The sequence below is a fragment of the Cotesia glomerata genome, linkage group LG4 (genome assembly GCF_020080835.1).
Source record: "Cotesia glomerata isolate CgM1 linkage group LG4, MPM_Cglom_v2.3, whole genome shotgun sequence".
In the NCBI taxonomy this organism is placed as follows: Eukaryota; Metazoa; Arthropoda; class Insecta; order Hymenoptera; family Braconidae; genus Cotesia; species Cotesia glomerata.
The window spans coordinates 12189317-12204102 of NC_058161.1; the positions used below are offsets into that span (position 1 = coordinate 12189317).

Below are 14786 nucleotides of genomic sequence, written 5' to 3' on the forward strand. Positions count from 1 at the left end.
AATATTAACAAAATTTTGGCAATAATAATAATAAAGTTTGACTTTAAAAAAATTATTATTATTATTAAAATTCTTTTTAATAAATTGATTTGGTGTTTTTTTACCGTTTTTTTTTTTATAAATACTCAAACATGTTCGCGATAATAATTAATTAACAAATAAATTAATTATAATTTTATAATTTCTAGTAATTGTTAAAGAAAAAAAAAAAACATAAGCGATCGATAATATAATTACTATAGACAATAGTAAAAATTAAGTATTTGAGAATTAGAAAACTTTGTGATACACAACAACGCGATTAAAATATTATTATCATAATGATGATATATCAGGGTTACATAACTAATTACCGCGACTCAGCCTTTGTTTTAGGAGGTTTGAAAGACTTTAATTTTTTAGTCTTTTTTTGATTAGTAGTGCCAGATTTTGATTGGAAGGCTTTCCAACTGTCGACACGAGACTGTCGGGATTCTTCAAAATTTTTCTGCCACTCCTTTTCAATAGCTGCTTGTGCTTCTGCTGACAGCTCTTCTTCTCGTTTACGCTTCCGTTGTTCGGCATCTCTTGACGCTAAATCTCGCCTGTTTAATACAATTTTATATTAATTAACATTATAAATAACATTTAAATTAATTAATTACCTTCTACGCTCCATATCCGCAAATAATTTCATAGTCATAACCCATACAGCATGTCTGTATCCTTTATCAGATTCTTCTTCTAACATTGGAACACTACTCGTATTATCTTTTAATTCTTTTTTCATTTTTTTCTTTTTTTCTGCTATCTAAAAAATAAATTTTATTAATATTAATATTTAATAATGATCTTAATTCATTTATTATTAATGCAAAAATTCTACAATTCCTAGTCATTAAATAATAATAGTAAAATGTTCAAAAAATATTAATATTATCTATATTATTGAGAGAATTAAAAGAACTTTGTCTCCAGGATGCATAATTAAAAAATGACCTTGTATCTTGTGAACTATTGACATTTCAAAAGATATAAGGTCATCCTGACATTATACTCATTGAGACCTTTCATTTGAGTACCCACATCAATTTTTCATATATTTTATATATTTATATATATGTATATATGAAAAATATATAAAAAATGCATGTGGGTACTCAAATGAAAGCTCTTGATGAGTGTAACATCAGGATGAGTTTATATCTTTAAAATATATGTTATATAGATTACATAATTAAGAAATGACCTTGTATCTTGTAAACAAATGACATTTTTAAAGATATAAACTCATCCCGATGTTACACTCATCAAGACCTTTCATTTGAGTACCCACATGCATTTTTTATATATTTTTCATATATACATATATATAGTATATATAAATATATGAAAAATTGATGTGGGTACTCAAATGAAAGGTCTCGATGAGTGTAATGTTAAGATGAGCTTATATCTTTAAAAATATCATAAGTTGACAAAATACAATATAATTTCTAAATTATTGACATTTTTAAAGATATAAGCTCATCCTGACATTACACTCATTAAGACCTTTCATTTGAGTACCCACATAAATTTTTCATATATTTTATATATATTATATATATATGTATATATGAAAAATATATCAAAAATGCATGTGGGTACTCAAATTAAAGCTCTTGATGATTACAACACCGAAGTGAGCTTATGTCTTTAAAATATGTGTTATATATATATATAGATATATATATATATATATATATTACTTAATTAAGAAATTACCTTGTATCTTGTGAAATATTGACATTTTTAAAGATATAAGCTCATCTTGACATTACACTCATCGAGACCTTTCATTTGAGTACCCACATGCATTTTTTATATATTTTTCATATATACATATATATAGTATAGATAAATATATGAAAAATTGATGTGGGTACTCAAATGAAAGGTCTCGATGAGTGTAATGTCAAGATGAGCTTATATCTTTAAAAATATTATAAGTTGACAAAATACAATATAATTTCTAAATTATTGACATTTTTAAAGATATAAGCTCATCCTGACATTACACTCATTAAGACCTTTCATTTGAGTACCTACATCAATTTTTCATATATTTTATATATTTATATATATTATATATATGTATATATGAAAAATATATAAAAAATGCATGGGGGTACTCAAATGAAAGCTCTTGACGAGTGCAACTTCATGATGAGATTATATCTTTAAAAACGTCAATAGTTAATAAAGTACAGTGCAATTTAACAAAAGTATTTAAAAAAATATTACCATATGATCAGTACGCGCTTTAGCCTCTTCAATAACATCCATACATTTAGCTCTCGTTTCTTCATTCTCAAGTGTCTTCCAAGCTTTATTAACAACTGTCAACAAATAATTAAATAAAGAAAAAAAAACTTATAATAAAAATTCTGAAAAAATAAAGAAAATCTTACTTTCAAACGCTTGCTGAGCTCGATCAGCATCATCCTGATTTTTGTCTGGATGCACCAATATTGACATCTAGTAAATAAAAATAGAAATAGTATTAATAAATATATAAATACTACCATAAACAATCAATAATAATATAATATTATACCCACACGACGATATTTTTTTTTAATTTCATCGATAACAGTGTCTGGGTCTATTTGCAAAACCTCAAAAGGATTTAAATTAAAATACGATGATCCAGGACGTAGTAATCTATCAATTTGTTGCTTAGGCGTCAATACACTGTCACGTTTTTCTATTTCTTTTACCTGTAATATTAAAAACAATATTTATTTTATTATTGTACCTAATTTTTGAGGTTACTTGTCATTATTGTTTTTATTTCTTCATAATAATCCTTGTAGAAATACAAATATACACTCAATAAATTAATTTTTAATTAATTAAATTTTTAACTTACCTCAGTATAAAAATCATTAAATTCATCTTCTTTCTTTTCAGGAAAATCATTTGATAAACTTGAGTTTTGGGCAGCCATTTTTATTATTATTTTTTTTTATGATTCTTGCTTTAAATACTAACGCGACATAGTTCATCTGGATAGTGGCGCCGCTTGGTGAGTAATTATTTAAATAAAATTGAAACTTAATTTTTAATAACAATAATAATAAATTCTTTTAGCCAAATCTTATTATTATAAAAAATTTGACAGGTATAATAATAAATTTTAATTAAAACTTATTTTTTAATTATTATTATTTATAATAAAAATAATTAAACATTCAATAATAATAAAATTTTTTAATAAAAACTCATATTAATTATTATAAAAAACTTGAGAAGTTAAATAATAATAATAATGTGAACTAAAAATTTTATTATTATTCAATTTATCAATTTTTTTTTTAATAATAATATTAAAAAATTTTAATAATAATAATAATAATAATAAATTTTTTTAGTTAAAACTTGTTATACTGTTATTGTTATTATTATAAAAAATTTGACAGGTTTGACAATAATAAATTTAAACTAAAAAAATTTAATTTGCAATTATTATTATTATTATTAAAAATAATTTAATATTTTATAATAATAATATTTTTAATAAAAAAACTTGGTATAATTTATTATAAAAATTTTATTATTATTTAATAAGTCAAATTTTAACTAAAAGCTTAATAACAATAATAATAATAATAATAATAATAATGATAATTATTTTTTACAAAAAATTAATATAATTTATTATAAAAATTTTGACAGGTCAAATAATGATAATATTAAAATTTAGCATAAAAATTTTATTATTATTTAGTATGCCAAATTTTAACTAAAAGTATAATAGCAATAATAATAATAACAATATTTTTAACAAAAAATTGATATAATTTATTATAGAAATTTTACTATTATAATTTAATATTTCAAATTTTAACTAAAAATCTAATAACAATAATAATAATAATAATAATAATATAATTTCAACAAAAAATTGATATAATTGATCATAAAAATTTTGACTGGTCAACTAATAATATTAAATTTTAATTAAAAATTTTATTATTGTTCAATAACTCAAATTTTCATTAAAATCCTAATAACAATAATAACAAAAATAATAATAATCATAATAATAATAATTTGAAAAAAAAAGGCCATTCGGCAGCCGAAATGGAAGTAGATTTCATGGTGAATAATAAAAATACTACTAGGGTTGCATACGAAAAAAAAAATAAATTTCTGTTTGATTAAACAACAAAGACGTCAAAACGAATGCAAAAGTAAAATTTCATTAAATCTGTCTGAGAAAGCAGGTGATTTTTGGCCTAGACTGATAATGAGGTACACAAATTAAAGTTTATTTAATAAGCTTTCAGATGCCATTTATAGAATTTTGATAAGATATCGCGTTCAATTGTAATTGCACGAAAATACGGTGAAAGTGAAAATTTTTGCGATTTTTGAAAATTTTTGAATTGCTCTCATTTCTAAACTAACCGACAGATTTGGCTCATCTTAGAACTTAACCTCGGAAATCGTCCTAAAAATAAGTATGTTACGTTTTAGTGAGATCCGTATAGAATTACGGAAGTTAGAGAAGAGACAATGCCGATTATATCGTATATATAAATACATACATACATAAACTTTTGAACCATATGCATTTTCTGAATCCGCTTGACGAGCTGAGTCGAAATATAGCAAAATTTTTCAAAAGTTCCGTCATGAGGACCAATGCAATAGTTAGATTTTTATGAAATCTACTAAAAATTGATTAAAATTTATTACAAAAATTTTACTATTATTATTATTTTTTTTTGGGGCTGAGTAGAATAATACAATTAAATATTGAAAATATTCATTGGTGTACGCCGGACTCGAACCCGGTCCAATGCTTTTGTAAGCAAGGGCTGGATCCGATAGGCTAATGTGCACCTATTATTATTGAATATTTTAAATTTTAACTAAAAATTTAATAACAATAATAACAAAAGAATAATAATAATAATAATTTCAAAAAAAATTTGATACAATTGATTATAATAATTTTAACATTTCAAATAATAATATTAAATTTTTACATAAAAACTTCATTATTCAATTTGTCAAATTTTAACTAAAAATCTAATATCTATAATAATAATAATAATAATAATAATAATAATAATAATAATAATAAAAATAATATTTTAAATAAAAATTTGATAAAATTTATTATAAACATTTTAACAGGTCAAATAATAAGAATATTAAATTTTAATTAAAAATTTTTTTATTATTCAATATTTTAAATTTTAACTAAAAACCTAATAATAATAATAATAATAAATCTTTATTTAGAAAATTGCTATCTTTCTTCAGTACAATAATTTTAATATAAATAAAATATATAATCAATCAAAAATTTTCCTAATCGCAATATAAAATATATTATTAAAATATATAAATTTTTTACATATTCTTTTAATTGTCTTTTAAAGTATGGGAGTCTATCTTCAATTTTTATATTTTCCGGAAGCTTATTATACAATTTAAATCCTTTATACACAATCCATTTCTTTGCCGAGTGCGTTCTAGTTTGTTTAATGTGCAATAAGGAGCGATTTCTTGTATCATATTTATGTCTATTTTCATTTCTAGTGATTAATTCGTACAAGTAATACGGTGCTTTATTTATTATAATTTTATGTATAAATACAAAACAATTGTATGCTATTCTCTGTCTTATATTTAACCAGCCTAATGCTTTTAACATACTACTAATACTTGTATATTTATTTACACCTAATACAAGTCTCATTGCCCTATTCTGTACTTTCTGCAACTCATCAAGCTTATATTCGGTAAAATTAAGCATTAATGAGCTACAGTAGTCAAAATAAGATGCAATGGCTGTTTTATAAATTGTATTTTTTGCATAACAAGACACTGTATTTCCCAATCTATACATGACATTTAATTTAATAATAATACATTTAATAATAATAATAATAATAATAATAATAACAATAATAATAATAATTTCAACACAAAATTGACATAATATTTATTCCAAAAATTTTGACATGTTAAATAATAATAATAATAATAATAATTTCAACACAAAATTGACATAATATTTATTCCAAAAATTTTGACATGTTAAATAATAATAATAATAATAATAATAATTTCAACACAAAATTGACATAATATTTATTCCAAAAATTTTGACATGTTAAATAATAATAATAATAATAATAATAATTTCAACACAAAATTGACATAATATTTATTCCAAAAATTTTGACATGTTAAATAATAATAATAATAATAATAATAATTTCAACACAAAATTGACATAATATTTATTCCAAAAATTTTGACGTGTTAAATAATAATAATAATAATAATAATTTCAACACAAAATTGACATAATATTTATTCCAAAAATTTTGACATGTTAAATAATAATAATAATAATAATAATAATTTCAACACAAAATTGACATAATATTTATTCCAAAAATTTTGACATGTTAAATAATAATAATAATAATAATAATTTCAACACAAAATTGACATAATATTTATTCCAAAAATTTTGACATGTTAAATAATAATAATAATAATAATAATAATAATTTCAACACAAAATTGACATAATATTTATTCCAAAAATTTTGACATGTTAAATAATAATAATAATAATAATAGTTTAGAGTTTGTAAAACAGTAGTAAGAATAATCAAGTTTCCGTGTAAGTAATACTCTACAGTTAACCATCAATATATAGGACACTTAACTTAACTCGAAAAACTTGAGAGTAAAGTACACGAGTATAAGTATAAACACTCGTGTAAGTATGTAAACTATCTGTATCCATCTTAACACACGAGGCGCTACGGTAATAATAAACCATATTAATTTCCAAAATCATACGTTCAATAATATATAATAAAACCGAAAATTTTCAATCTTTAGCTCCTGTAATTTTCCATGGTATCAATAATCTAATCCCCATGTGTGTTATCATAAAATAACGTGCACGTGGACCCTGGTGGGAGGTAGATCTCTAGAATAATTCTCATTCCAATAATTGGATGCCGCGAGATCAATTTAATATACAGAAGCAGTTAATAGATTAAGTAGAGGTAAGTCTAGGTCTTGGCGCCAGATTGAGTTAGGCTTATATACATTTATACAATTTATATACAATGCGTGTAATATTAAATGTGTGAGTGTTCGCCAAAAGAAGACGCACCGTGTAACGGATAATCAGATGAAGAAAGAAACAAGAAAAGATATATAGATAGAGATAATTGACGGTGACTCGCACGCGCGTAATCAGACAGTAATAGTATTACATTCGGGATTTTCCGGCTGACTCCGTTTTATTTCGTCATCAGCCAACGCGAGAATCCGAGGTAACGTCGCGACTGAAGAACGCGACCGGGGCAGTAAGGACAGTAAGCGCCGTGCTGCTTCGCCGGTCACGTTATTTTTTTTTAATAAATTTATAAATAAATATTTTTTTATTTTTATCAACAATGCTTAAAAAATATATTTAAAAATTATTAATTCATTTTTTTTTAAATCTTTTTAATAATTTCAAGTAAATAAGGATACCATAATTAATTCTCCAGCAGCAACAAAGTGTTTGTGTGAGTGCTCGTGCGTGTTTAAAACCAGTATGTGCTTTTAAACAGTGTTGTACTTGATTTTCAACACATTATTGTTGTTATTATTATCATATATGTGCGCAGTTATTTTTAGATTCAATTCAGCGGTCCTTCATTCAAAAATACCACAAGGTGCCAATGTACGAAATTTTTTTTTTTTAATTTGAGGTTAAAAAATAATTTGAAAAAAAAAAAAGATATTTTGTTTTTAGTGAATATCTTAATTTTTTTCAATTCAAAAATATAAGGTGCCAATTTATGATTTTTTTTGGAGGTTAAAAAATAGAGAAAAATATTTATAGAAAAAAAAAATTTTTTTTGTGAATATTTTAATTCAAAAATATTACAAGCCAATTTATGATTTTTTTTTGGAGGTTGAAAAATAATCGAGAAAAATATTTTTAAAAAAAAATTTTTTTTTTTTTACAGTCAATTTTTTAAAATTCAAAAATATTACGAACCAATGTACGAATTTTTTTTTTTTGAGGTCAAAAAAAAATAAAAGAGAAAAATATTTTTTAAAAAAAAAAAAAAAAAATTTTTTTTTTTTACAAAGTAAATTTTTTAAAATATTTTTTAATATTCAAAAATATTACAAGGTGCCAATGTACGATTTTTTTTTGAGTTAAAAAAATTAAAAAATAATTTTTTTTTTTTTTTAAATGAATATTTTAATTTGAATATTTAAAATAAAAAAAAAAAGGTTATAATAAATTAGTGAGATAACGCGTCAGCAATGGGAACAAAAAAGGCATGACCTTGAAATTCTTTGGGAAATCTTTGAAGGCGTCGTCAAGTTTTTTAAGTTTATATTAAATCCGTCAGTTCACTATTAGTGATTTTTTAATCAGATTAATAAATTAATAAATAATTATTATTTATAATTTTTTTTTAATAAAAAATTTTAAAAAATTCCACTGAATGGAATTTTTTAGAAAGTAATTAATTAATAATAATATTTATTATAAAAGTGTTGATAAGAAATGATCGTAAAGAATAACAGCCACGTGACTTAACTTGGCTTGGTAAACATTGTTAGACCACGTGCTCATCCCCTTTATTCCCCCTACTGCTCTCTCTAACTCTGAACCGCCAGCTCAACAATTTATACAACGCAGTTAATTATTTTATCACCATTGTTGAAGTTTTTAATAAATATTATTATTAAATAATTAATAATAATTATTAAATTGTAGAAATTAATCATGGACACGGAAATAATGGACTCTTCACTATCGGCACCGTCTCCTGCGAGACAAACTGCGACTCAAGGATTGTCATTTGAATTAGAGAGCGGATTCGAGCCGCAAATACGTGCGAGATCAAACACGTGGCCTCTGCCGAGGCCTGAAGGCTATGTTGACGCTAGTGATAGCAATGGGAAGGATGATCCCAATACTAATGCTCTTCTTCAGCAAGTTGCGCTAGGAAATGCTCTTATTCCGCTGAAAAAAAATTCTTCGAGAAGAAATGCTTGGGGAAATTTGAGTTACGCGGATTTGATTACTCAGGCTATTACTAGTGCTGCGGATAAACGGCTAACCTTGTCGCAGATTTATGAGTGGATGGTGCAGAATGTTCCTTATTTTAAGGACAAGGGCGATAGTAATAGCAGTGCTGGCTGGAAGGTGAGTTTTTATTTAAATTAGTAATCTTTCTTAAATATTGGAGTTTTTAAAGATATAAGCTCATCCTGATGTTAGACTCATCGAAAGCTTTCATTTGAGTACCCACATCCATTTTTTATATATTTTTCATATATACATATATAGATATAATATATATAAATATATAAAATATATGAAAAATTGATGTGGGTATTCAAATGAAAGGTCTCAATGAGTGTAATGTCAAGGTGAGTTTATATCTTAAAAAATGTCAATATTTCACTAGATACAAGGTCATTTCTTAATTATGTAATATATATTTTAAAAATATAAGCGCATCCCGATGTTACACTCATCAAGAGCTTTCATTTGAGTACCCACATGCATTTTTGATATATTTTTCATATATACATGTATATAATACATATAAATATATGAAAAATTGATGTGGGTACTCAAATGAAAGGTCTCGATGAGTATAATCTTAGGATGAGCTTATATCTTTACAAATATCAATAATAAACAAGATACAAGGTCATTTTTTAATTATGTAATATATATAATATATATTTTAAAGATATAAGCTCATCCCGATGTTATACTCATCAAGAGCTTTCATTTGAGTACCCACATGCATTTTTGATATATTTTTCATATATACATCTATGTAATATATATATATATATATATATATATATATATATATATATATATATATATATATATATATAAAATATATGAAAAATTGATGTTGGTACTTAAATGAAAGGTCTTGATGAGTGTAAAGTCAGGATGAGCTTATATCTTTAAAAATGTCAATATTTCACAAGATATGAGGTAATTTCTTAATTATTATCATTTTTTTAAAATATAAGCTCATTTTAATGTTACACTCATCAAGAGCTTTCATTTGAGTACCCACATGTATTTTTGATATATTTTTCATATATACATATATATAGTATAAATATATTAAAAATTGATGTGGGTACTCAAATGAAAGCTTTTGATGAGTGTAACATCGGGATGAGCTTATATCTTTAAAAATGTCAATATTTCACAAGATATGAGGTAATTTCTTAATTATTAACATTTTTTTTTAAATATAAGCTCATTTTAATGTTACACTCATCAAGAGCTTTTATTCGAGTACCCACATGTATTTTTGATATATTTTTTATATATTTATATATATAATATATATAAATATACAAAATATATGAAAAAGTGATGTGGGTATTTCCTATTATTAGGAAGAAACCACATTCCTTTCTCAATCCTTTCCTACCAATATCTTGTTACGTGAATGTGGAACGCTTCACGTAATAATTACCGTAACTCCTATTCTTTCCCGCTTCACAGCATTATTTATATTTGTAGATTTAGCCATAATTTATAGCTAAATTTGTCATTAACAGGCGAGACCATCTTTTTCTCGCTTTGCTCTCACGGAGCTCAACGGAACTATCTCTGTCGCACTTCCAACAGCAGAGCAATTGCAGTTTCGATTGGTTTCACGAAACGAATGAAATTTTTGAAAAAAATGCTTTGTGGTGAAATAGTTTATTAAATTATCTATTATCTCTAAAAACGTTTTTTCAAAATTTCCATTCGTTTCGCTAAGCCGATTGAAACTGCAATCACTGGTCTCGGCTGTTAAAGACAAATTTGGGAACTGGGAAATAAAGGATGAAGGGGGGAGGGGGGACCTTACTCAGCAGGAATTTTTCGGTAACCGAAAAAATAATTCAGACAGCCCAGACCGGGACTCGAACCCGGATCGTTTGGTTACGCGCCAAAGGCTCCACCAGTTAAGCTATCCGATACATTGTCCGTAACTACCATTCAGTCACCTAATAAGACCTACCGAGTAATAAACACCACCGTCCATCTTACGGTAAAGAGCAAGCATACTTCCTAATATTACCTACGAAAGGTAACATTAGGATGAGCTTATATCTTTAAAAATCTTAATAGTTCTGAAGATACAAAGTTATTTCTTATTTATGTATCTAGAAATAGAGAATTTTCGAATACAGCCTAAAAACTTATCATAATAAATTGACTATAGGAGAGAATGATATGAAACTTAAAAATTAAAAAAAAATTATAAAAAATATTTGAAAAAAAAAAATCAAGAGGATCGGTCATATTAGCTAATAATTATAATTACAAATATTAATTATAGATAGTAATTTAATTGAAGAATTTATTTTTTTTTTTTTAATTAAGTATTTTATATTGTTCTTTTGTAGTTAGAAGTTTAATGAACGGCTATCAGGTTTTTTTTTTTTTTATTTGAGTAAGGAAGGGAGAATTAATTAATAGAATTTAAAAATTGATTTTTTTTTTAATAAAGCAATTTTTTTTTATTTAATTTAAAAATTGTAATTTTTAATTCGTTAAAATTATATTTTTTTTTAATTTCTTGCTCCAAAAAAAAAATTATTAAAATTTGCAATAAAAATTTTCAATTAAAATATTCATTAAAAATTTGAGTGCAATTTTTGTATAAATTCTCTAAAAATTAAAAAAAATCTTTTATATCGACTGAAGATAATTTTTTTAATTAAAAATTCACAATATTTACCGACTGAAAATAAAAATATTTTAAATAAAGATGAACAAATTCAAGAAAAAAAATTTTTTTTAATCTAAAAATAGTAAATAAAACAATTTTCTTAAAAAAATTAAATTTTTTTATTAAAACAAATTTTTATTTCTTAAATAAACCTCACTAACGACCTATAAAAATATATGTCACCTATTCCATTAAATTCATTAATTAATGAACTTACTATCAATGAAATACATTAAATTGTAGATAAAAAATCATTTTTTGTCAGTAGATATAATTTTTATAAATAGTTAAACCGTAAAAATTAATTACAGCAAATAAATGAATCATTTTTTATTAATAAAAATTTTTTTAATTTTATTTAACAATAAAATTTCTTTCAAAAAATTAATTTTGAAAAATTGTATTTTTAGTTTTTTAAAATTTATAGTCAATTTTTTAAAAATATTTTTAGACTAATTTAGTCCTTAAAAAAATTTATTAATAAAAATTTTTTTAATTTTATTTAATAAAATTTCTTTCAAAAAATTAATTACAGCAGATAGATAAATAATTTTTTATAAATTATTATATTAATAAAAATTTTTTAAATTTTATTTAACAAAAAAATTAATTTTGAAAAATTACATTTTTGGACTAATTTAGTCTTTAAAAAAATTTATTAAATATTTATTAATAAAAATTTTTTAAATTTTATTTAACAATAAAATTTCTTCCAAAAAATTAATTTTAAAAAATTGCATTTTTAGTTTTTTAAAATTTCTAGTCAATTTTTTTTAGACTAATTTATTCTTTAAAAAAATTTATTAATAAAAATTATTTTAATTTTATTTAACAATAAAATTTCTTCCAAAAAATTAATTACAGCAGATAGATAAATAATTTTTTATAAATTATTATATTAATAAAAATTTTTTTAATTTTATTTAACAAAAAAATTTCTTCCAAAAAATTAATTTTGAAAAATTACATTTTCGGACTAATTTAGTCTTTAAAGAAATTTATTAAATATTTATTGATAAAAATTTTTTTAATTTTATTTAACAATAAAATTTCTTCAAAAAAATTAATTTTAAAAAATTGCATTTTTAGTTTTTTAAAATTTCTAGTCAATTTTTTAAAAAATTTTTTTCGGACTTATTTCTTTCTTAAAAAAATTTATTAAATATCTGCTACTTTAATTTTGATTTTTTTTTATTAAAAGTAATATCATTGGAATGTCTAAGCATAAAAATTGAAAGGAAAAATAGTATTTTGGCACGGTTAATAAAATAAAAGACAAGAATGTATCTTGGTCTTCTCTCATAAGTCTCATGTCAATGGCTCTGTTTTCTTGATCTGACACATGTGACGACTTACGTATCTACTGCGTATACAGAACAGAATTTGCATACAATATTTATCCACATCACATCTATGCAATCTTTCATTTTATATTCTATTGCCCGTTCTAAATAGAACCAATATTGAATTTTTATTCCAATTTCTAAATTTCAATATTTTTTTTATAATTATTAAAAAAAATTTTTTTTAACAATGAGATAGCTAAGATTATTAAGTATATCAACAATGAAAGAGTTAAGTGGTTCTGCGCACTGATCCTCAGTACATTGGTCAAGGCTGTTGATCATCACAATATCTTGTACTTAACATCGTTCTTGTTTCTTCTCTATTTTTGTTGATAATTATTATATTTTTCTTCGAAAAAAAATTTATAAAAGAATTTTTTTATAATATAAAAAAAAATTAATAATGCATTAAAGTGTTGGAAAAAATTATTTTAAACTGTTAAAAGTGTATTTACAAATTTAATTAATTTTTTTAGACTGCATTGACTATCAAAATTAATGTAATTATTTTTTTTAATAATTTAATAATTAGTTTTGGTAATAATTATTATTAATAAAGTGTTATTTTGTTAAAATTTTAATTAAATGTGTCTTTATAGACTAAATAACATTTTTATACTGCATTGACACTAAAAATCAATGTAATTATTTTTTTTTAACAATTTAATAATTAGTGTTGATAATAATTATTATTAAAAGAGTGTTAAAATTAGAAATTAACATTAATTTGAACAATTAATGAGATTTTTACGCTACATTGACGTTTAAAATGAATGCAAAATTATAATATTTATTTAATGATTCAAATTCTGGGTAATTATTAGAGAAAATATTATTTTTGAGTGTTATTTTGTTAGTATTTACATTAAGAGTGTCTTTTTGGACTTAATAATATTTTTATACTGCATTGACACTTAAAATCAATGTAATTATTTTTTTTAACGGTGTAAAAATTATTTTTGGTAATAAATACTATTAATAAAGTATTAAGACGGTATTTTGGTATTAATAATTATTAATAAAGTATTAATTGGACATGCATTTGGAGGATTTATGGAATTTTTACGCTGCATTGATACTCAAAATCAATGTAAAATTATAATAAGTACTTAATAATTTAAATTTTTGGTAATTTTGAGCAACTAGGAATTTTTTGAGTGTTATTTTGTTAAAATTTAAATTAAGAGTGTCTTTATAGACTAAATAACATTTTTATACTGCATTGACACTAAAAATCAATGTAATTATTTTTTTTAACAATTTAATAATTAGTGTTGGTAATAATTATTATTAAAAGAGTGTTAAAATTAAAAATTAACATTAATTTGAAGAATTAATGAGATTTTTACGCTACATTGACGTTTAAAATCAATGCAAAATTATAATATTTATTTAATGATTCAAATTCTGGGTAATTATTAGAGAAAATATTATTTTTGAGTGTTATTTTGTTAGTATTTACATTAAGAGTGTCTTTTTGGACTTAATAATATTTTTATACTGCATTGACACTCAAAATCAATGTAATTATTTTTTTTAACGATGTAATAATTATTTTTGGTAATAATTACTATTAATAAAGTATTAAGACGGTATTTTGGTAATAATTATTAATAAAGTATTAATTGAACATGCATTTGGAGGATTTATGGAA

The 14786-nt window shown here is 22.6% G+C and overlaps 2 protein-coding genes across 4 annotated transcripts in view; one reads left to right on the plus strand and one right to left on the minus strand.

Moving 5' to 3' along the window:
- Window positions 1-194: 194 nt before the first annotated feature.
- Window positions 195-3044, minus strand: LOC123263591 (dnaJ homolog subfamily C member 8). Its single transcript, XM_044726485.1, has 6 exons — window positions 2894-3044; window positions 2583-2741; window positions 2433-2499; window positions 2266-2360; window positions 645-790; window positions 195-584 (listed from the first exon to the last, which is right to left on the minus strand). Exons 1-6 carry the CDS (start codon window positions 2969-2971, stop codon window positions 350-352), a joined length of 780 nt encoding a protein of 259 aa, XP_044582420.1. The 5' UTR covers window positions 2972-3044; the 3' UTR covers window positions 195-349.
- Window positions 3045-6943: 3899 nt separating this feature from the next.
- The window catches only part of LOC123263526 (forkhead box protein O-like), a 40343-nt gene continuing 32500 nt past the window's right edge, over window positions 6944-14786 (plus strand). The window contains exons 1-2 of one of the 3 annotated variants that reach the window (XM_044726373.1): window positions 6944-7070; window positions 8795-9226. In XM_044726373.1, the coding sequence (XP_044582308.1) occupies window positions 8804-9226 (423 nt within the window). In that variant the 5' untranslated portion in view covers window positions 6944-7070; window positions 8795-8803. Of the gene's footprint in view, window positions 7071-7376; window positions 7739-8794; window positions 9227-14786 lie in introns of those variants that run through there. The other 2 variants (XM_044726371.1, XM_044726372.1) reach the window with 2 other exon arrangements.

Bases quoted from the DNA above. Each gene is read 5' to 3' on its own strand.
- LOC123263591 (XM_044726485.1), bottom strand. From the start codon at position 2,971: ATGGCTGCCCAAAACTCAAGTTTATCAAATGATTTTCCTGAAAAGAAA. The intron at 2,500-2,582 runs GTGGGTATAATA...TTTATTTACTAG, and splicing joins TTAAAAAAAAATATCGTCGT to ATGTCAATATTGGTGCATCC. The intron at 585-644 runs GTAATTAATTAA...TGTATTAAACAG, and splicing joins GCGGATATGGAGCGTAGAAG to GCGAGATTTAGCGTCAAGAG.